This window comes from Lagopus muta, chromosome 2 (assembly GCF_023343835.1).
Source record: "Lagopus muta isolate bLagMut1 chromosome 2, bLagMut1 primary, whole genome shotgun sequence".
NCBI lineage: Eukaryota > Metazoa > Chordata > Aves > Galliformes > Phasianidae > Lagopus > Lagopus muta.
Window position 1 is genome coordinate 43711923 of NC_064434.1, and position 23383 is coordinate 43735305.

Genomic DNA, 23383 nt, shown 5'->3' on the forward strand with positions numbered 1-23383 from the left:
CTCCTCCCCGCCCCGGGCATGGAGAAGAGGGGAGGGTACGGCCCCAGCCCTGCCTTTCCCCCCAGGCCCCAGCGCAGGGCGGCCCCCTCAGCCCGCCCCACCGTGCTCAAGCAGGGCCGGGCCGCCTAGCCAGCCCCCCCTTCGGAGAACCCCTCGCCCACGGGCGGCCCCGCCCCCGAATTCGAGGAGGACGTGATGGACGTCCCTACCAGCCAATCGCCTTCCAGCGCTCCCAGCCAGCGGGCCGATGGAGGCGAGGAGCGGCAGAGCCACCAGGGAGGGCTGGGATGCGTAGTCCGGCTGCGGGGCGGCCCCGCGGCGGTGAGCGAGGCGGAACTACGCGTCCCAGGAGGTAGCGCGACGCCCGGTGGGGCGGGAGCGGCTGGGGCTGGATGGAGCCCGGCCCGCAGCGGGGTGTTGGTGAGAACCGGTAAGGGAGAAGTCAGTGCTGAACAAGGGTCTTTTCTTACCTTTGTTTTGGTTTATTTTTCCTGTCACCTCAGGTTTTTCAAAAAAGAGACTTGCTAACAGTAAAATAATTAAAAGAGCTCTGGCGGTAGGATTTACTAAAGAAACGTGCATTGGCAAAACGCTTATCAAATGGGCTCCTCGGGCAGAGCCTTTGGTGTAGCCTGAGTGAGTGTATCAGCAGAAGGGAGGAAAAACAGCCCTTGCAAATGAAGTACAGTGACCTTCTAAACTTGACCGTAAAAATGAAAACAGTCTCTGGGATATTCCCATAGAGCAGCCACTCTGCAGGGCTGTTATCCAGGCCCGGTGCCGAGTGGGCTAGTTCTGCTGATCCCTGGCATGCAGGCTCCTTCCTTCCTTTCTGCAGGAAACAAGCATTTTGGGGGAGATTCGAGTTCCATTTCAGCCAAGTCAGCTCCCTGCTCTGAGCCAGCCCCGGCATGGTGCTGGGGCTGACAGAGAGGGGGAAGAGTGCAGGGCAAGGCGAAGTCAGCAAGATGTGAGCTGTGTGACCTGAGACAGTTATTTCATACTTCTCACAATTCAAATCCCAAACTCAAAGCTGCAGTTGAGCACAGAATCAGCCACCTGCACACCACAAAGGGACTGAGGAATCCAGAGGCTTCAGGAGCCATGCTTGGGCTGCTCACAGCTACCAGCCACCAGCAGCTCCTTCACTGACAGTCTGACTTCTTCAGCTGGCATTCCTTTCACCCTGGCACAACTTCTCCACAGCTTGCAAAAGGAGCATCATTCTGTCACTACCTGCAGCTCTCAAGGTTGACCAATCTCCTTTTTTCCTTTTCATCCTACAAAAGCCTTCTGCAGTGAGGCTGCTGCCATTGCTCATAGTGTGTGCAGGCCTGGGCTGTTCCACACAGCTGCTTCCTCTAGGCCTTTGGCACCTATGTGAACAAAATATCTACCAAAGTCATCGCTACCTGTTATAAACATCAGTCTTTGCTTCTCTGAGCACTCGGGGCCTCCACCCATCATAACTGGTGGTTTCAATGAAAATAACACAGCTACTGCCTTTTAAGTTTTCTTTTTTTCTTCTTCTTCTTTTTTTTTTTTTTAATTAGCTCCCACTTCAGCTTCCTGTCCTGTTCTGTTGCCACTCGTTATGGTCTCCCAGCTTTCCTGTGCACAGGCATGTCACGAATGCTTGCTTTATTTCCATCTAGATCTTGATCTGCAGAGGTTGGATATGTGTCGTTTTTCCCATGGTAAGCTTGTACTTGCTAGATGTCTCAGACAATGCCTACATACATCAGAGATCAATAAGGCAAAATAAAATCAAAGCTGAAGCATTGCTGTCAGATGTTAGTACAGCTCATATTCCCACACTGAGTGCTAAGATTGATTGAAAGTCACTGCACTGCCTTTTATCTTTTAGAAGTTGTTTTTTCCACTGACTGCAAATGAACTCTGGCTACAGGAAACAGATTGTGAAACTGGCTCCAAGGCCTAAACTTCAAATTTCAGCTCTTTGTTTGATAGACTTTAATGTAGCGCTTTGGTAATGGAGATGAAGGTGGCTTTATTTTTTCCAGACCAAATCTCTGTGGTTTTCCGATACTGGGTCAAGCTTCTGTATTCACTGCAAGACACTGTGGAAATCAAGGTCAAAGGCTATAAGCAGAATTAATCAGAGCCTGAAGTTAGGGGAATGTGTTTGTTTGATTCGTGTGTTCGCTGGCTGAGGTTAATATGCTTGTTTTTGATCCCTAAAGAACGGATAAGAGAAAGGCAGAATTATGAAGGAAACAATCTGGCAACTCATCCAGAATTAGAGCATTTGAGTTTTTAAAATGATAAGCTGAAGTAAAATTTGTGGCTGTTTTAAATCTTGGTATTTCCTTCCTTGATTGTTTATCAACTTCCCTCTATTTTAATTACACAGACTTTTATAGCTATATGCAAATTATATCCAACTGCAGAATTAGAAAAAGTTCTGAATTTTATTTTATTTACTTTTTTTCTTACCAGTTTCTGCATGTCACAAAAATCACAAAATATGTCACTTTGCTGCAATGTCTGTTTATTCAAGTACTGCAGAAATAGTACTATTAACACAGTAAAACCTGTGCAATTCAGAGAGAACTGCTTTTTAAATTAGATTCTTTCAAATGCTTTCCTTTACATCCATGTTCACTGAGGCTTATTTAACTCTGACTAGTAAATACTTAGTATGGGATCTCTCTGTTCTACAAGTCCTGTTTACTAGAGAAGCACCACAAGACCAGGGGGTACTCTGGCACCATCTCTGAGGTGAGGCCCAAGCTACTTCCTGGCAAGCTGGCCTCACTGATGAAACAATGTATGATGTGGAAGAAAATGTGGCCTCATTCTACTTCTGAGCAGTGCTTGTAGATCTACAGTGTGTTCTGGCCCGATGTGTGTTGCGCTGGAACCAAACTCTGCCAGCCTGCACAGTGGTCAGCAGTACAGCAGGGGTGGGGAAGTGAGCCATCACTTCTTAGGTGTCCAGATCCTCTTGGTAGAAAGACTGTGCTGAAGCCTGTCTTGCTTTAAGAGTTTGGCTCTCATTAACCAGAACTGCAGACCATGCAAAGTCATCTTGTATTTTGTCAACTTGCTGACTGTTTGCCATGTAACCATATGAATGCAGCCTGAAAGACTGAGGGTTAGACTTCAGAACTAGAAATTCTGCTCCAACTAACTCCTTTAGTCTGTTTTTGGATAGAAATGTCCAGATTTGCACCAAGCTGTGTATCGTGATACCTATCTGCTCTTTGTGCCCACTTGTGGTCTGGGTAGTAGGTAGAGCAGCTCTGAGCGAGGTCCCACTGCAAAGTTCTCTGAGCCCAGCAGACTCACTCCAGTAAGGTCAGGTTCTTTTGTCAATAGCCACTGCTAGTTTTGGTACCCATTTGCATTTGGCAGAATACTCACCTTCAGTGTGACAACACAGTGATGAGAGATGCAGCTTTCAGTTCAGGGGGATTTATGTCAACACCTGGTAGCTCCTGGGAGAGTGTCCTAGGTGTTCAGAAGGATTGCAAGTGGAAGGGAAGTGTTTATCCCCTCATCACTTGAAATTGTGTCCCTGTCAGAGAAGATGGCAAACATGTGGCACTGGTGTAGAAGAGAAGGAAGGGGGTAGAGGGGAGGGAGTGTGGTGTTGTAGCCATAGGTGCTGACCTAGGAGAGGAGATCCCTGGTGGTTGTTCCCAGGCCAGTTCTGTTGTTTTATCCAGGGACTGTTTACTATAAGGATGCAAAAATAAACCCAGGACTCTCTTCCAGTAGAGGGGAGAGATGCATCCTTGTTTTACTTTGTCTTTTGCGTCAGCTGCCTTCTCCTTGCCCTATACTCTTCTGTGCTTGTCTGAACAGGGTCATAACTTCAAACGAAAAGGTGGTGACTCCCTGCTTCCTTCCTGCTCTTCCTCTTCCTAGTCTACCATGGTGGTCAGGGATGTGATATGAATGCTTCCCAGGAAAGCCATTAAACTCCCACTTCCTGGCCAGTGCTCTAACTGCTGGGCGACAGCATAGAGAAGTTGGACACTGCTTCCTCCAGCTATGCTTTAAAAGAAAATGAATGCTGCTTACTGGGAATTTTTTATTTGCTGACAGCCAAATAGGACTTTCAAACACCTTTGGGCTGTGCAGTTACACAGACTTTGGTATTTTCCAGGAATAACACAAAGAAAAATGCTCTGGCTAGCAGCCATTTGAAATGAAGACACAGGGAAGCTACAGGGACTCTTTATTCATTGTTTTAAAGACCAGATTTTGGCACTCACCACTAGAAGAGGGCTCCAAATTCGGAGTCCCAAGAGGAAAAAGGTGCCAAGCACAAGGGTGTGACTTCACACACATCCATGTTCATAGCATTTCCCTGCAATAGCTCTTATGAGCTCCCCTGCTGAGTATACTGCTTGTTTTGGCCTTAAAACTGCACCTTCTTTACATGAAGGGAGTGTCAGCCAGTCATAACCAAATACAGGATTCAGCCCTGAGGCTGAAAGGCTGAGACATCTATCCTATATCAGTCCTATCCCTTTGTGATTTACTAAGGTCATGTAGAACACCAGGAATTTATCATGTCCATAGAGGTCCACAATTGCGTTCTAAGTTGTGTTGCAGCCAGAAATTGCATCAGGTGAAAAGAAAGGAAATTTCTCTTAATTTATAGTCAGTTTATATGTGCAACATTGCGCAGGATTTCGGAGCATCGTACTCAGATTTTTCCTGCATCACTGAAGTGATGGAAATTGAAAAATATGGATTATGTGACACAAGTGTCCTGCTGGATTTCTCTGAATGTTGTAAGTTTTCCCAGACAACTCAGGACAGAAGTAGTTACACACCATTTTTGCTTTTCTGAGTACTTACTATGCCATTCTATATGCAAACTCTATTTTACATTGATACTTAGGATATTATATCTACTCAGGGTGCGCAACGTGGATGTGTAGTGTGAGTTTCTATGCATATCCTAAATCATATAAGTAGATAATGTCATTTGAAATTGATCTTAAGCGTAATAGATCTCAGAAAGAAGGTTGAGGAGTTGTTCTTATACTCAAATTTGCTTGCTGTTTTTCTGCATCTTTAAAATAACTGTTGGTGACAAAAGATAACTTTGAGAATTATTTCTGGCCAGGAAGGAAACATACTTTCCTTGTTAATATCTTTCTTTTTTTTTTTTTTTTTTTTTCTTTTCATTCTTAGGTTGCCTGCTGTACAAATGGAGAATAGAATTCTTGTTCCCTGCCAGGTACCCAGCTATCAGCAGCACAGAAGTGTATGAAAAAAGTAGGGGTGGCAGTATGTAAAAGAAGACAAATCCTATGAACAATTACTCTCTTTGTGTTTCTCAGCTCATCCCTGCCATGATGTTCTGGCCAAAAATCAACCTCTTACCTCTTCTCCATACTAGGCTGAAGGATGGGTGGATGAAGATATTTTCCTGAAAAAAACATATTGGTAAAAAAATGGTGGGGACACAATCAGTCTGTTTTATCTACCTAGAGGGCAAGTTGCAACATTCAGAAGCATCTTTCAGTGATCCCATCAAATGTTTGAGATGTAAAAGATGAAAATTATCACACAGTAAAAGGTGTTTTCTGTGAATGAGTCAGTATCAAGAGCAGCTATCCTCTGCCTTATTATATTTCTTCATTATAATTGTCATTTCCACCCACATATACATTTACCCCACCCTACCCTGTCTCTTTTTTGTTTTGTTTTGTTTTGTTTTGTTTTTTGCACTTGCCTTTCTAATCTCTAATAATTCTGCCTCTACACAGATACATAGATTTCTATACTGGAAACAGTTTCCCTTGAAAACCTTCCTCTTGCACAGCAGCCAAGTCTTCCTCTTTTGAATCAAGGGTAAATACACAGTGTCTGTAATTTCCTCCTGTCTTCTTTTGTTCTCTGAAGAGCTGCTTTCAATCTAATGAGTAAAAAAGTGGATTTTGGCAGGGTAAAGTGAAGCGACCAAACTTAGCAAACTATATATGGAAAACAGTATGTGGCATCAGCAGCAGAAAATAATAGTGGATAGAAAAAATAGGTTTTTGCATTTGTCGTGGACACTTTTGAGGAGAGCACCATCAATTTCTTCATCAGTCAAGTATACTAAAAGCAAATACTATCTGTTAGAAATGGATCCTAAGTATGAAAGGAAGAAACTAAACAGTTATTCCTATGTGGAAGAAAACGTCTTTTTAACTTTCTAAAACAAGCCAGAGTTTAAGGCTAGAAAAGGGGGTGAGAGAATAAGAAGTCCAAAGGGAGAATAGCAAGGAACAAAGGTATAAGATGGTATAAATACAAGGAAAGAGGGGCAATGAGGGAGAAAAAGCAACTGTAGCATGGGGGTGGATGAAAGGAAAAGATAAGAGAAACTGAATTACTAGGGAATTGAGGAAGTGTACTAGTGACCATTGATAATATTCACTTTTGCGTTTGAAGTTTACTACAGAATGATTGTATTTAATTACTTTGGAGTGATTAAAGGCATGGAAATGTAATTGCTTTGATAACACTCTGTTCCAGGCCAGATGTTTTCATGCTAACATATCAGCTGTTACTTGATAGGAACTTGCAGTCTTGTTCCTCTGAACGTTAAGTTCAGTTATCATCTGCACGTACAGATTAAAGCAGTTCACACTAGCTCAACTTCCCCACAAAGGTATGATTTCATCATGTACTTATGACCAAAGGCCCATTTTAATGAGGATTTGGGTCTCCTGTGCTGACTGAAGAAAACAGGAAAGCTCATTACGACATTATGACACGATTGTTTCACATACTCTCAGGTTAGAACCTTTGCCTTAAAAAAAGAAAATGTTTCAAAAAAGCTCTGTTTTTTTCCTCACCATGTTATTTATTTACTTATTGGCTCAAAGTACATTTTCTTTATTCCTCTTTTTTGTTCTCTTTTATCTTGAGCAAACAAGAACTAGAGAAATAGCAGTATGGATGTTTACAGGACTGACCCGATGGAATTTTGTTCATTAAAGTACTAGGTTTTACCATACTTTACAGTACATGTCATGAGAAAACACAGTGTAATTTCTTTTCTTGTAAGACCCAAAAAAGATACTGTATGAAGGTTCTACACGAGACTTGAAGTTCGGGAATGGATAGGTTGAGACTAGAAGTCTCAAAGAAGAAAGTAGGCACTAGGCCTTTATATATCAAGTTCTTAGACTTTCCTTTCTATCTCACAAACAGGAATACAACAGCTCCCATGGATTTACCTGAGTCAGCTCTTAAAAAAAAATCACACGTTGCCAACACGTTTCTTAACTCTTCTAACAAATTTTAGTTGCTGATTCTGAACTCATTTTAAGTGAGGCTTGAGTGAAGTTAAAGACAGGTTGAAATGCTTTATCGATTCAGTTAGCTTTTCCCTTCCTATTAGTTTTGCAGCTGTCACCATAGCGTTTCTAGCTTGTTTAGATCAAAGCAGGCACAGGAGTACCAGTTCCTTAGATACGGCCTGAACAAGGTCATGTGTTTCAAACTGATTAAAGTGGCTGTGTCAGGATGCTAGACACTGGGTGTTCCCAAAACAACAATGCAGTTTGCCTGCAACTTTATTTATTTATTTTGGTCAGTGGAAAAGCTGTTCTTTGTCTGTCAGGAATGAGGCTGAAAGAGCATTGCGACACAGCCAGTACAGCTGATAGAGTTTTTTTTCCTGGTTCTTGAAGGAAAGCAAAAGGAGAAAAAAAATACACTAATTTGAATTGTGTCATTACAATGGCCTCTAACATAACCTTTTGCCAACAATACTTGGCTCAAATAGACAAGGCAGCAGCCAGCATTTGGGGATTTTCTTGGTATAGCCTGTTTTAGGGCAGTTTTTTAGCATTTCGCTTAGAATGTGTCAGGTAAACAGAGAATCGTTCCTTAGTTCATCTAAGCCTTTGTTTTCCCTTAAGGAAAAAACATCATGAATTGTGCACGTCAGAAGTTCAGGTCAAAACGTAGTTATCTTTGTATTTCTTTCCACATTTGTTCCATTTTTTTGCCATCTTTGAATCTGTTCTGACAGCATCTCTTTTCCTTAGTTCTAAAAAATTACTCTTGTGGCAATCTGAATAACCCAGGACCTCTCTGAGATAACAAGTGCTGGAGAACTTAGTGGCATCCCCTACATTGTCACATTATTCCTGCAGTGTATATCTTTTGGGAAAATGTTAGGCCAGCATTATTTTTTGGGCCTGTTATTACAATTCAATCCTAAAATGCTTCTTCATGTGCTGCTCTGTGGCATGTGGCATAATTGTATATGTGGCAAAACATTTTTGGACTAAAGTAGAAATTTTTTAGAAAATAATTTAATGCCAAAAGTTGAAGGGTGGAATGGAGAGGAAGGGAGAATAAGAGTAAGGAAATCGTAACGGGTCTTTCTGTAACATTTGGGATTTACTCAGTAAATCCCTTCTGTTCACATACTTGGGCAAGATAGCAGTAACTAAAATTCCAATTATTTATACAGCAGCCTAATCCAGTATTCTGGGATTCAATGCAGGCCATATTCAGCAAAAATAAATATAGATAGTGTAATGATAAATCACATTAGTGCTTGGATGACCGTGAGAAAATAGTCATCTGTTTGTAACAAAGTCCAACTTGTTTGCCCTCTTCTGGCGTATGAAAGTTGAAGGGAATAAGGGCATGATCACCCTCCAGCAACCTTTATGCAAGCTCACTGCTGCCTGCAAGCTGACAGCTGACATCCAAACATATTTTGGGTACTTAATTATTTTCTCATAAGCTTCTTGTTCTAGTGGGCTGAAAACGTTCATTCTGTTTGCTGTCTCTCTGGTGTAAATGACTTGGTCCTTTTCTTGATCTATGTCCTCATCTGGGGCCTGAAGCATTGTAGATATTGCACCTGAGTAGAATGGGTATTATAATCTAGATCTACCTCCTAAGATACTGAAAGGCTTGTCTACACTAGAGCACCTCTTCTGAAGCAGTTGTGTTGCAGAGCCTCCAGATGCTATAGCAACCATTCCCTCAAACTATTGTATCCTCTGCGTCTGAGAAGCTGTGGTAATCCATAACTATGTCCACAGCAGGGGTTCTGCAAACATCACTGTCTCAGTTGTGCAGTGTTACCTTCCTTCACAGCCATTGCCAAGTCCCCGCTCATAGAAGTGGCCTGGGGAGCTCTCGCAGCCAGTGCTGCCCTAAGGTGCACATTACTGTCTGCTGTGCTGGTGAAATGGTGGATGTGCATGCTGAAGCCCATACAGGGTTGGCTAGGTCGCTATCACTTGGCTGCTGAGCTGGCCTTGTCCCTTTCACTTTCCTCCTTCTTCACCTGCCAAACGAAAAGGTATTGTTCTCTTCCCTTTTTCCCAAATAGGTCCCCCCACCTTTGTGTTACTGGGCTCGATAGAATTTCTCAAATTTTCTGGTGCTTTATTCCCTCCTTCTCTTATTTGTTTTGTTTTGGATCACTGCCCTTCCTACAACCGCCTGCATACCCATCTCCTTGGAAACAGCAGAAGTTGTTTATGGGAAGGCAGTAAGGAAACTAATTGATTTGTAGCAGCTGCGGACTTGCAAGAAAGCATGGTTCCTTCCAGGGAAGGATGGCGACTCATGAAGAAGCAAGCTTTCAGTTGTGCTGACTGCTGAAGGGTCAGATGGTAAAGACAAAAGTGGTCTTCTTGTGCTCTGTTTCCAGATTGCGTTCCACTGTTAGCAGCAACAGCAGGCAGTTTGATGTGTGTGTGTACATGCACATTTTTATGGACCATTTTTGTTACTCTTTTTCATCACCAATGTGTAGGAATTGAGAAGCAATGGAAGGGTAAGTGTTGCTTATTTTGTACTCTGTGCCATTATAGGTACTTTGTGAAAAATCATGCTGGTATCCCACACCATGCCAAGCCGGTTTTACCTGTGGCCACCAGGTGGGACCTCTTGCCTATGAGGGCAGCGTGCCCCCATGAGTCAGCCACCAAGCCCCAAGAGCCGGCTGCATGGTCTTGCTGCAGGCAGCCAGCACAAGACAGTTGTGAGCCACCCAGGGAACTTTCTGGAAAAGGCCACTGGTACATGGTTCACTGGTAGGGTGGATAAGGGGGGCTGTGCTGGTGCTGGGTGGACCACCCTGAAATGCAGGATCTGCCTCAGGAGTGCTAACATGCAAAAGAAGCAGAGTCTGGGAGGCATGAAGACAAGCAAGCCCTGGCAAAGAGATGCTGATATTAATGCATCTGTGATGACAGCCTGGGGGAGAAGGAAAGTGTTTCCATGTACCTCTTGCACATCTTGAAGAGGTGGTGTGGATGGATGTGATTTTTTTTTTTTCCATTTTCTATGTATTCTGAAGCAGTACTGAAAGAGCTGTTAGTGGAAAACTGTTCCTTCACTGAAAACTTTCTTCCCTATCCAGTAGGAATGAATTTGCCTAGGGTGTGCTTTGTCATATCTTATGGTCATATCTGTCATATGGTTTTTGTTAGGATTTCTTCTGTTACTAGATACCTTCTTTTTGTCACTTTTGGGAAATCAGCACCTATGAATATCTGTGCACGAGGAGCAAGCTCTCTCTTTGGAGCTCTCACAAAGAAGCACGTCCTGGGGGGGCTGATAGCACCACTGCTGCTCTGTCAGAAGAATTTGCTATGTTTTAAACTTGAGCGGCACCACAGTTGTATCACTGAACCTTCACATAAGCTGCTTTTCCAGCAACTGAAGCTGTACACAACCTTTATTTTTTAAAAATTTTAGATTTATCAAATGAGGTGCCTAGTTTGGTAGGTAGCCGTGATGTGTTTAAAAGGTGCTGTACCTTCCTTCTCTTGGCATTGTGTTTACACTTTCAACTACTTGCAAGGCCTGGTAAGAGCTTTCAGAAGTGAATGACTCCTTCTACTTGAAACGTGTGAATTGGTAGGACCTTTAATAAAGGGCAATGAAGTTTGTACTTCAGTGAAAGCATTTGTGCAACATTGGAATTGGTCTCTGCTGTTCCTAAGTAGAATTAGTAGATGAGTAGAAGAGCAAAGAGTACAAAAGAAAAGCTAATTTTTAAAGTACCAGTAAGTCCAAACATATTAAAGATATCTTTAAAACTAGTTTCTTTACCACCATTTCTCCTAAGATGACCTATAGCCTTTCTTTGTATGGCCTATAGCCCATGCTTGGTTGTCATAGCATTCCCAATGTAAACAACAAAATGAGGCTTGAATGACTTGTCATAGAATATAGATGGACTGATCTCAAAGGGTCTGCTTTCCTAGAACTTATACTATACCAAGGCACTTTGTGCAAGTTTCCTTGGTCATGTCTTGAGTATCAAGGAAAGCCACTGTTCGACTAAGCATGAAGAGGCTTCAAATGTGCTTCTGATAAAACAAAGAATGTGAAAGGGTAGAGAGGAAAGGGAATTAATACATAAGTTTAATAATGGTGAGAATGCTCATAGTAATCATGAGAAGGTTGCATGTTAACTATCCTTTTGTTATTTCAACACTATGTCAAAAGCCATGTCTTTATTACATAATAAAGCCGTATGTTAAACAAAAACAACGAACTCTGACACTATTACAATGTACCGGAACAATAAGGAGCCTGTACAAACAGACTGTAAAACTTGCAATGCTTGCTCTGCAGAGACCACTGAGAGGCATATGCTAACTTCTGTAAAATAGATGCTACAAAAATGTTTTAATCTTTGGCTTTTAGAAGGTCACTATTAAGTTTAGAAAACACAGAGGAAAAATCTTAGAAAATTTTGGCTGTTTGAGGATAGTTGTGTTTTGTGTTACTGAAGACATTGTTTTGGAATTGCATTAACATACACAATACCTCTGGGTATATGTGGCTTTTTAAATTCTTATTTTATGCAAGTGATCTGGCTTAATATAAATACAGCCAGGGACTGCTCAGTGAGGTGCCTTGAAAACTGTTACATAGTTCATTAAAAAGCTAAAGTCACTATAAAGCTCTCTTTTTGCAGGCTATGGATTCTGAATCAAAGGACAGCTTAATAGGAAGCTTTCTTCAGCCTCCAGCTAAAATGATTCCTGCATCCTTTGTTTGTGGAGAACCAAAGAAGTTGGCAGTTGCTGGTGACAGTGGGCCTTCTATCTGCTACAACCAAGGTAAGCCAAAAAGTGGTCTTTTAAATTGTTTCTTGTGAAATCTCGTGAGCAAAGTCTCCATTTTGTTTTACCCAGTTCAATGACTTGCTGCAATTATCAGTCAGTAAGACAGGATGTATATGTGTCCAGAGGGAGTAGTCTCCCTGAAGTCGTACATCTGGAATGGAAACTGCTGCAAGCCTTCTGACATCCTTATAAACTTTGGCTTTGAAAATTGTTTAACTTAAAGATCGTCAGACTTCCTCTAAAAGCAAAGGAGAAGACTTCAAACTCAACAGAAGCTGTTCATGCTTTAAATCCAGCAAAAAAAAAAAAAAAAAAAGACATGACAGTACACTGACTTGAAATTGGCTTTGTGCTGTGCTATTCAACCCTTTCTAGCTTTAAATCACTTCTAAGCTTTTTTGTGTCATCTGATGTATTGGGAGAACTTGCGAATAAAACAGTAAGATAACTTACTCAGGTAAGTTATCAGCATATTTGTCTATGTGAAACATGAATCCACTATGATTATCTTGTGTCTTAATCAGTGATTACTCTCTGGAGCTCACGGGACAAATGCTTGGTGGTTTAAGTTGTCCAGATTACTAAGCAAATCACAAGTTTACCATACCTGGATTTTATTTAATATAAAACTTTGCAATACTGTATAGACATAATCAGTGTGTATGTCATCATTGTTCTTTATTTTGTGGCTTCTCCATATGAAGAATAGTTTATTACAGAATTTACATAACGTCATATAGAGTTTGGACTATTTGGATCAAGACGTTCAGCTCAATATTGTGCAGCTAAATGTTTAAATGAAGAAATGTTTGGTATCCTAACAGAAAGATGTAAGAAGTGGCCCCTTCTGCTCTCTGGGACCTGTTATTTATTTACTTATCTTAATTAGGCTAAGTAAAGCTGCTTGGAGTTTTTATGGAGCTATTTTTATGGAGCTATCCAATATTTGTTAGGTATTCCTCTATCAAGAGAGTTGGTATAATGAAAATATCAAGGCTTATGAAATGTCCAACAAGAAGCTGAACTTGTTTGGGAATGTGTCTTTAACTTATAGCTTCTTGGAGAGCTAGCAAGCAGCTGTAAGTTATTTTCAGAATTTTAACTCTGGAATTGATTTAAGGCTAAAAGCAAAATCTCTGATTATTATTACTATTTTCTTTTTAATGTTAAATGCAGGAAATGAGACAGACAAATCATTCGCTTTTGAAACAATAATGTTTTTAAAATGCATCTTCTGTTAAAATGTCCTGTTGTATCTGATTTTTTCCCCCCTGCCTGGAATCTTTTTTTTTTTTTCTTTTTTTAGTCTGTCCACACCAGTTGCATTGCTCCAAAAACTTGGATACCTAACTTAAATACCTGTGTTCCCTGCTCCTCTGTAGACAGATACTAACAGGTCTGAGTTCCAGGTTTTGCTGTACTTGATTTGGCATGATTTCTTCATGCTTGCCAACATTTTGACTGAAAATAGCTTAATAGCTTTGCTATTCTGTTCTTTATTCTCCACCTATGCAGTAAACACATTTACTTTCTCCTACGTACATTCTGAGTGTGTAATTGTATGGTTGGAGAATGTCACTGCTTTTAGATCTGATCCTAGAAGGAAAAGCTAGGTAGTAGTTTTCCATTTGAAGCATTTTATAAAAATAGTAGGAGGAACTGTGTTACAAGAGCTGAGTGTAACTGATGCTTTCTTTTCTAGCTGTGGTGGCAGCCCTGAGAACTCTACAAGAAAAGATCCACTATCTAGAGCTGGAGAGGTCACATGCTGAGGAGAATCTGTGCAGCCTTTCTGTAGCAGCTGCTCAGTATAAGAAGGCTTTAGACCATGAGTCCTTCAAAAATGACACAGCACATCACAAACTGATGCAACAGAGGAAAGGTATTTCTCTGAGCGATAAGGTGTAGCCACACCAACTCAAAGACTGCATAATCCAGGGAGTGTTTGTTTTGACAAACAGCTAATTAATTTAATGCAACCTCCTTTTTTTTTTTTTTTTTTTTTCTTCAGAAGTGTGGAAGGCAGAAGTCTGATAATTGTGGATAAAGTTTAGATCTTTTTTTTTTTTTACACATCTTAACCAGATATTGTATAACTCATAAGACTGTTTTAAAGGTAAACAGATTTCAGGTGGTGTGTTTAACTGCTACAATAAGTTAGCATCTGCTTACTTGTATAACACTGCTAACTTGAGAAAAGTAAGTAGAAGGGAATAAACTAGATTCTGCTGATATAAATCAACGTAACAGCAGAGCTCACACCTTTGGAATTCATATTAGAGTCTGTCTCTGGAAAAGCATCTTGCTTCTCTTGTCATATACAATATACATTTAACCACATGACTTGTTCAGACTAACAAAACTATTCTTGTCTCTTTTGAAGATAGAGAATTCCTCAGAGAGATGACAAACTAGTTAAACATATAACTCTCATTGCTGTACTGAGCATCTTTGCTTCTCTTTGTAGATGTAAGTGTGCAGTTAAATGCAGCACAATCCCGCTGCTCCCTGCTGGAGAAACAGCTGGATTACATGAGGAAAATGGTTGAGAGTGCAGTACTGGAAAATAAAGTGATTTTAGAACAACAGGTGAAGCTCTTTAACATACTAACAAAGTAGTAAAGTAGTTAAAAATATAAAAATGTATTCCTCATTTTTCCTCAGCTCTGTGTAGTGTGACAGATAGCAAATGGAAGCAATTTTCTGTCCGGCTGGTTGTTGACAACCATTCAATGCATTGTAAGAAAAGACTCCCTAGATGTCACTCTAAATGAGTAAAACCATGCTAATACTTGCACATTTGATAGACAAAAAGACTGCTGGAAATGTAAGTCTTCTTTGTCTTCCTGGTATTTTTCATCACTTTGCAATTTTAAAAATACAAAATTTAAATTATTTAAACAACTTTACTGTAGTGTATGGGGGTTTCTTTGTTTTGTTTTTTTTGGGGTTTGGGTTTTTTTTTTGTTTTTTTTTTCAGTCTGAAATAATTTTAGTCAGTTGCCAGCTTTACTCTGGCTTATGTTTTCTGACCCATCCTCAGAAAGAGAAAAATCAGAACCAGATGGAACTGCATGCAAAACTTGAGAAACTTGAAGTGCTAGAAAAAGAGTGTCTTAAACTTACTGCTACTCAGAGAGTTGTAGAGGTAAGTAAACATGGAATTAGTCTGAAAGTCATTCATTTGATGAGTTATGTGGTATACTGTTACTAGTGCAAACTTTTGCAAAAGTTTTCTCTGCTAAAGCTGAGATCATCAAATACACCTGCGTGAATGCTTGGCTTCCTTGGCTTCTTTTACATAAATTGTGGGGTTTTTTTTGTTGTTTTTTTTTTTTTCCATTCTGGGCCTTAAAAATTCCATCAGTTCCTATTTTATCCCAGATTACAATTACAAACGACTATAGGTTTCTGAATTCAATGTGACAAACTGAAGTGTGACTAAGCTTTCTTGCTTTCAAATTCAGGACAAAATCAAACATTTAGAAGAAAAGCTTTGTAAAGAAGAGCGTCAGTACAAGCTAATACAAGACAAAGCTGCTCAGGTAGACTGAAACAGTTTTGTTTGATCTCATTTTTTGTTACTGAAGGAAGCTATTCTCTCTGTCCAAGATACCTTTTTAATAACATTTAAATTCTATATGTTTAAATCCTAGAGTACTGGCTCCTGGAAAACTCCTGGAGTACTAACTAGACTAGTCATGAATTACATGAGGGAAAATTTAATGTGTTGTGTTTCTTGATCAGGAAAGATTCTGCTTGGTTTTGTGTTAATGAGAATTCATCAGCCTTAAGGCTGCAATCGGGGATCTAGATAGAGTATTAATTTCTAGAGAAACTGCAACTGAATCAGATAATCTCATTTTAAGGTAACTAAAAATAGTCATGTAAGTACCCTCATACCTCAAGTAAGGTGGTCGTTCTCTTTGTATTCCTTTTTGTTAAGATTTGCTGAAATTTAATGTATTGAATGTAATGTTGGAAGACTCCTTAATGGTGATACATTGCTTATTAATAGAGAGTTTGTATAATTAGTTGTTCTGTGAAATCACAGTCAGTTTGTTGGGCCATCACCCATTTCAGAGAGGAATATTTCTCAAAGTGAGCAAAATCAAAGAAACAAAGGAGCAAATTAGATTCAAGTATTCTGAACCTTCATCAAGAGGTAGCAACCATTTTGAAAGAGTTGTTTGTGGTGACATTCCCCAGAGTGGGGGGTGCAGAGCTGATGAAGAATCTTGGAACAGTGCATCCATAAGTGAAGCTGAAAGCTTAAATTAATAAATAATTGGAGGTAATTTTATATGTCTTTTAAGTTCAGTTTGCTTTCATCAGTCCAGGAACCTTGCAGTAGGTGGCCCAGATATTTGATTACCTCCACAATACAGCAGAGTGGCACAGTTGAAAACCTGCAATACTGGGGGGATTTCTTTCTTAAACTGCTGCTTCTGCTGAAGAGCAGAAAGCCAGCTATGAAGACTTTATGTTCTGAGTAACATTAAGAATAACTCCCAGAACAAATAATCTGACCTTAGCAGTAGTATAAACATTTGCTCAAGAAGGGAGGTTAGCACAATGAATTGGGTCTTTACTATTTGTCCCACCTTGATTCACTGTAGATCGGTTTAGGTCTGTTGGATCTGAGTTTGGAAACACAGGGTGTGGCACAGCTGATTCAGCTTCCTTTTGATGACAGAAAAATTAGAGTAATCTCAGTGCAGTGATGAACTTCCAGCATTGTTTAGCCGGAAGTGCTGCGCATGCCAAAACAAATTTATTGTCCTTTTGGTTTGGGAATGGCTATTATCCTGTTTATCATGGGCCTTTATATCAACTTTGAACTTCAGAGTAACGCGTGGATTGTCCAGTAGGCTTGACGTTTATGATACACAGATGGATTCAGCTCTTTTTGTCTCCAGGCTGTAAGATCCCAGTGTTCACATTCTTTGGATTTTATGATCAGATCTTTAGCAAGCAGCAGGATTGTTTTATTTCAGTTACTGGGTGTTATAGTGGAAAAGCACACCTACTGCAGCTGGATGTGAAAATGGAAACTTGTTAGACAGTTATGTCTGATGCCATACCATCCCAGTAACCTGTTCAGTTTTTAAGCATAGGTTATGCTTTCCAAGCAGAATAGTTAATAGTGCCCTTAAATGGCTCTCATTCATGTGTGAAAGAATTAATTAGACTGTGTGATTTCAGACTTCTAATGTTGTATTAAAAAATTGCTTTCTTTTTGTTTATGCACACAGCTTCAGACAGAATTTGAGATAAGCCGAATTTTGATGCCTTTGGATTCATCTGAAAGTGAACTTAAAAAGAGAAGCAAGAAAAAAAAAAGCCCTAAGAAGGTAACATGAAGTTTTTCATTATCACAGTTTCGCTGATAGCATCTGACTCACACAGAGATTGGAATTTGTGAAGAATGGTAATGTAAGAGCCACTTGATTTGTCTGCTGCACTTTGTTCAGTTTCCAAAGTGAATAACAGTGCCCAATACCTCCATTTTTTCTTTTTAATTTTTTTTGCTTTTGGTAACTAAAACTGGGACAGAGCTGGCAGCACCTCATTGGAAAATGTTCCTGTACTACCATGACAACAACCTTTGTTACAGTTTTCCTCCCCTATGTCCTGCCTTATCTGCTTTTCAGTTTATCTGGCGAAATTAGCTTCCAAAGTAATTTTAAAGTAGACCATCCTAAGATGGCACGTTTTAGAGGGATTGTTGAAATCAAGAGAATTTTGCAACAAATGTTACAGGTCAGCCAAAATTTTGCAACTCTAGTTTTGCTTAAGTAAGCAAAGCTCAATTTTTTAAAATGTCTGTCTAATTGCCAACGTATCTACTAAGTGAATCTGGAAGATAATTTATCTCAGCTGTTATTGTTTGAAAATCCTATTCCTTCTATGTACAGTAGGGAAATGTTTTTTAAAAAAACATGAGGGAAGCTGAGCTGATGCGTTTCACAGCTTCTTTATTTGAATTTTTGTTATTCTACAGAACAAAAAAAGATCGCACTGTTGGTTCAGCACACTGAAATTTCTTCTTTCTTTTTCTGTTTTATGGCAGAAAAATCCTATGATGAAGGAAATTCATCTCCCACAATTTCATGTACAGGCAGGTGTGTTACCTTTTGTGGTTGGGAAGGTGAGTGAAACCAAAAATTCTCGCTAAATTGGCATGTACCATTTCAGTTTCTTTGCTGTAATTGTTAGTCATGTTTGTAGACAACTTACTTGTTCTTCTTTAAGTCTGTCAGCTCCAGCCATTCTCTTAGTGCAAATGTGCAAAGTGTGTTGCATATTATGAAGCATCGCAATCCACGTATCTCATCACAAAGACAAATCCGAAATAGATCTGGAATTTCAGGACAAACGACTCTTTCAAAATCTGTATCCTCATCATCTGCTGTCACCAGAAGACTTTCTGACTTTCTGTTGGGAATACAAGATGAGCTGAGCCAAATGAGCTTGTGAGTAGTCATCCTCTGTATTACGAGTAAAAACAACTTCAGCAATAGCCCCGTGAAGCTGTGGGTGTACTATACTCAAACCTACCAAATGTAGGACTACATGTGAGAATTTCGTGAGCAAGCCTAGCTGGTAGGATTTTTCTCATTCAAAAACTTCTTTTTGTCCTGATGTTTGACTGATCTTGTAAGTGAGCGAAATACTCTTTAGTTAAGTTTGTTTTCCTGCGCTTATCTGCTACTGAAGTAAGAAACACAGCAAATAAAAGAATCTTCCAGGCCTGGGATTTTTAGAAATTTGAAATATACTATGAGATCTATAAAATATACCAAGAATGTTCTCATGTACAGTACTTTAAGAAGGTTGAAACATACTTTCCTGCCAGAAAATGAGCGGAGTGTGGGAAAAGCCAATGCTCTAAATGGGACTGTATGTATCTTTCTTGCCATACAAATAAATGTGAAAGAAAAGTTGTGTTTTTAGGCATTTTTATTTTAACACAAGTTTGTAGAATTGTGAGCTAAAGCTATGCAGCTGGTCGTATAGACGTCAACATGATGAGCTGAGGTTTGAACAGGGGAGGACGTGTTGATTAAACCAGTTTGGATGTTGACACTGGTTTGAAACATTTGATGTGGCAACATTTAAACTGGCAACCAATCTCTTCTTCAAAAAATAATGGTTGGTTTAATCATAGCAGTTCAAGGACAGGAATATTTTTCTTTGCAGCAACAACCAGTTGTCCCTGTTAAAGTGTCAAGAACCAACAGTTAGTCAGAAGTTAGAAAAAAAGCTTTGAGCTGGGGAAAAAGATTACCTAACAGAGCCTATGCTTTCAGTTTGTTCAAATGTCCATGTATCAAGCGAGTCTAAAGCATTCATTTTAATTAACCTGATTAATGTAATTAAACAACACAATTTGCTGCTGATCTTTTTGAGGAGAATATTTCAATTTGAATAGTCTGGAAGGAGAACTAACTTGAATTACTAATTTAAAAAACACTTTTCTGTATTACAGTAAGCTTTCAAAGTCTGCACTAAGTTGGGCAAGAACTTCATAGCTGCTGTTGTCCTCTGTTTACTTTCCAAACTCTCATCAGCTACAAATCTGAAATGAGAATCAGAGCCCCTGGGGGGAAAAAAAAAAAAGAACACCCTCTTTTCTAGAGTGAATATATTCCAGATGAACATGTATTGTGTAAGGGAGTAAATAATGCTAAATTGCTGTACTCTAGACAGAACAGCTGGCAATTCTTGCAATACATTGAAACTATTGGAGGAAATCCTGGAGGCTATATCATGAATACTTAACTGTGCCATTTTTGTTTTTAACAGTGAACATCAAGTACTTCTGAAGGAGATCCAGGAGACTCAGGACTCCAAAATTCGTGAAGATCTAGAACAGAGACTGAATTCCCTTGTAAAACAAATGAACAGTAAAGGAGAACAAATATCCAAGTTGAAAAAACATGAGAAAAGCGTAAGAAAAAAATGTAAACTGTCCAGCTAGCAACACTCTTGTTAAATGGCTCTACCTTTTGTTGTCAGTAACTAGAATGCCACTGGAATGCTTAAGCTAGGTTGTTTCAGTATGGGTGATTAACATTAGGTTGCTAACTCAGTGTTCCTGTACCTGCAATTCCTCCTTTAAATCATAAAATGGTGCTTAGAATTGGCAGGTAGATATGTAGACCAGTGAGAAAACTTCCTGTCCTGTGGCAGTTCTTCAGTATAGAGCAGAGTTGCTCAGTCTGTCACTTTCACTCCCTGTATAAAGATAGGCTGTTGAGATTTCATTCCTTTGTGCCCTTTCTATCTGGAGAATGAGAAAATAGAAGCTATATTTCCTGTACAGACAGGCTTGAATGTCTTGTATTTTACTGACAGATTGAAGTTTTTTATTAACCAAATAGTTTACTGGCTGCAACTTCTCTCAAAAATCATAGCCAGACAAGCCTTTTAGGTTTTTTTTTTAACCCTTAATCTATACACATTCTGTCAGTATTTTCTGTAGGCATAAAAAACAACTACATGTCCATAGAAAATCACACTTCTGTAGATGAGCTGCTCAGCTTGCTTGTAGCAATTTGCTTTGGAACAAAATAAAAAATGCAACCTATAATTCTGTCAGATATTTTTCTGTTCTTTCATCTTATTTTGTAGGATAAATAGGCTCCCATAAGAGCTTTACTTATGTAGGAAGCAAAACAGAACTCAGTGTGAGACCTTGTGGAAGGGGAAAGTGATATTTAATTTAAATGCAACCAACTTCATTTATATTCATTCTTTGATAGATTTTACTCAGTTAAACTTTTAATTATCCCATATACTTACAAAAAACACTTACATCAAAGTCTCGTTGGGGTTGCATTTGAGAAAAGTGGACTGCTGAGTCATTGCTGACTCTCTTGGCAATGTCTACTGATGTATGGGTTAATATCTAACATTCTTGAGAAGCCAGCAGTTGGTGTTACTCTTTGCCTTAGAATCTTGGTAACATGATCCTCAGAAAATGGACAACAGCACCTTTACTTTTTCATTTTGCATATCTTTATGGCTACAACCTGCCTTCATTTGGGAATGATGGGAAGAAGAATGGCACATTTGTTGTGGTGCAACCCTGTTGTCCTTCTTGAGTGTTTGAGAGTGTAGATCTTTTGCTGGCAAGTTGTCTGTGCTGTGGCACAGCCTTATCAGAGTACATGCCTTACAGTCACTATGTAAATAGCATATTCTTCATGCTTGTCTGTTTGATTACCGTCCATCATACCTTGGTTATCAATACAGGCCACTCCTGTAACATCTGGTATCTGTTGTTTTTTTGGCCTTTTTTTGTTGTTGTTGTTGTTGTTGTTTTCATGGACAGACCTATTTATTTGAATTTCACACAGATCAATCTTAATATTTCTGGTGCATATTTCTGCATTTAGAACCTGTCATGTTAAAAATACTGTAGTCATCTCTCTGTTTCCCACTTAATAATATACTTTAGAATGCAATTAAAATTAATTTTTTCAGAAATGGATTAATAACCCAAATTGGTGTATGGAATGTTTCCAGCTTAACTTTATCTTAAGGAGAGATATTTTCATGCCAAATGCAAGTCAAGGCTTTATATTTGACATCTAAAAAAATATTCTATAGCAATCAACCATACTTATTTAGTTTCTTGACTTTGTTGTGAGGCTTCAAAGTAAGCTGTCAGATATGGTGATTCATAATAAGCTGTACAGGTTTTATAGCTTCTTTGCTGTTGTTACATTGGTACAATCTGAAATGGGAGAAGACCATTGTAAATATAAATTGGTTACAGATGGTGTTCAGGCTCTTTTAAGCAAGCATTTTTACTTCACGGAGTAACAGGGTTCAGCAGTCTTTTGAGTGTGGATGAGGTCAGTTTTCTATAATGTTTTCTGTAGTACTTTTAGTTTCACTAAGACAACTATATGCAAGATTAGTAGGTTTTAATGATTTTTAAAAGTCCTTTGGATGTCTTCAGTTTGGAATTTGGTACAAATTTGGTAAGCAGTAAGCAGTAGCAAAGTGAGTAATGTTCTAATTAGTAATCTTTCTTTGTAGGTGCAGAAATTAAAGCAAAAGACTCAGAAATTGAAGAAAGAGGCAGCTCATGTTAAACCAAAATATGATAACCAAAAGGAGGCAAAGGAGATTGCAGGCACTGTAAGGGAAAGTATGTCCAAATCTCATGCTGGGCAGAAAAGCAGAAGCTCCCTTCAGCTGCTAAAAAATGTACAGAAGCTTCAGTCAACACTGAAAAAAGACGACATTGTGTGGGAACAATAATTCTAAAAATAAAGTTTTTGAAGTTGTCTGACAGCTAGTAAATATTGAATTTCACAGAGTAGCTTTTAAAAATAAAATATAGCATTTCTCATTCTAAACTGTCTAATAACTGGTAGGTCAGTTTGTTCACCTCTATTAACTTTCATGTAGCATAGCTATAATTCCAGTACACTGAATTGTAATGACATGTTTCAACAGATTAATTAAATGCTTATTAATTAACTTGTCAAATAAGCCCATACCCTTCTAGGCTTCTAGGCTAATGTGCAATCTTTGGTGTCCTGCTCTTCACCATCTCCATCAGGAAGATTGTTTGAAGATTCTGTGACATAAAACATCCTTGTCTCTAAATTGGAAAGACGTGGATTTGACTGATGGATCACCCAGCTGATAAGGAATTGGCTGAATGATCATACTCAAAGAGTCGTAATCAACAGTTTTATGTGCAGATGTAGACCAGTGGCATTCCTCAAGGATCAGTAATGGGACAGGTGCTTTTTAACATCGTTATTGGTGATGTGGTCAGTGGGATTGGGTGCACCCACAGAAAGTTTGCTGACAGTTCCAGGCTGTGTGGTGCAGACAACGTGCTGGAGGAAAGGGATGCCATCCACAGGGACTTTGACAAACTTGAAAGGAGAAGGACTTGGGAGCATTCCTTCACAAGAAGCTCAACATGACCTGATAATGTACTCTTGCAGCACTGAAAGCTGATCTTAACCATGGCAGCATCAAAAGAAACACGGCCAAGAAGTGGAGGGACGTAATTGTCTCCCCCTGCTCTGTTGCTGTGAGGTCCTACCTAGACTACTGTGTTCAGCTCTGGGGTCCCCAACATAATAACAAGGATGTGGAGCTGTTGAAGTACACCCAGAGCAGTGCCACAAGAGTGATCAGAGGGCTGGAGCAGCTCTCCTATAAAGACAGGCTGAGAGAATTGAGGTTTTTCAGCTTGGAGAAGAGAAGGCTCTAGAGAGATCTCAATGCAACCTTTCTGTACCAGAAGAGAG

At 39.5% G+C, this 23383-nt stretch overlaps 1 protein-coding gene across 9 annotated transcripts; it reads left to right on the forward strand.

Annotated features, from left to right (window-relative positions):
* Positions 1–266: 266 nt before the first annotated feature.
* On the forward strand, positions 267–22426 carry CEP57L1 (centrosomal protein 57 like 1). Of its 9 annotated transcripts, none has more exons than XM_048937641.1 (14): positions 370–430; positions 5176–5221; positions 5325–5441; positions 5754–5838; positions 11945–12089; positions 13798–13977; positions 14563–14684; positions 15139–15243; positions 15563–15640; positions 17351–17449; positions 18169–18246; positions 18351–18571; positions 19905–20049; positions 22149–22426. In XM_048937641.1, exons 5-14 carry the CDS (start codon positions 11948–11950, stop codon positions 22371–22373), a joined length of 1395 nt encoding a protein of 464 aa, XP_048793598.1. In that variant the 5' UTR covers positions 370–430; positions 5176–5221; positions 5325–5441; positions 5754–5838; positions 11945–11947; the 3' UTR covers positions 22374–22426. The 9 variants fall into 9 exon arrangements, with proteins under 9 accessions (XP_048793593.1, XP_048793602.1, XP_048793596.1 ...); XM_048937638.1 differs by having other exon boundaries at positions 5325–5430; XM_048937640.1 differs by lacking the exon at positions 5754–5838 and having other exon boundaries at positions 5325–5430.
* Positions 22427–23383: the final 957 nt, after the last annotated feature.

Excerpts from the sequence above, each read along its gene's own strand:
- CEP57L1 (XM_048937636.1), top strand. The coding sequence starts at position 393 with ATGGAGCCCGGCCCGCAGCGGGGTGTTGGTGAGAACCG. Across the intron at positions 13,978-14,562 it reads ACTGATGCAACAGAGGAAAG|ATGTAAGTGTGCAGTTAAAT; the intron begins GTATTTCTCTGA and ends TTCTCTTTGTAG. Across the intron at positions 17,450-18,168 it reads AAAAAAAAAGCCCTAAGAAG|AAAAATCCTATGATGAAGGA; the intron begins GTAACATGAAGT and ends GTTTTATGGCAG.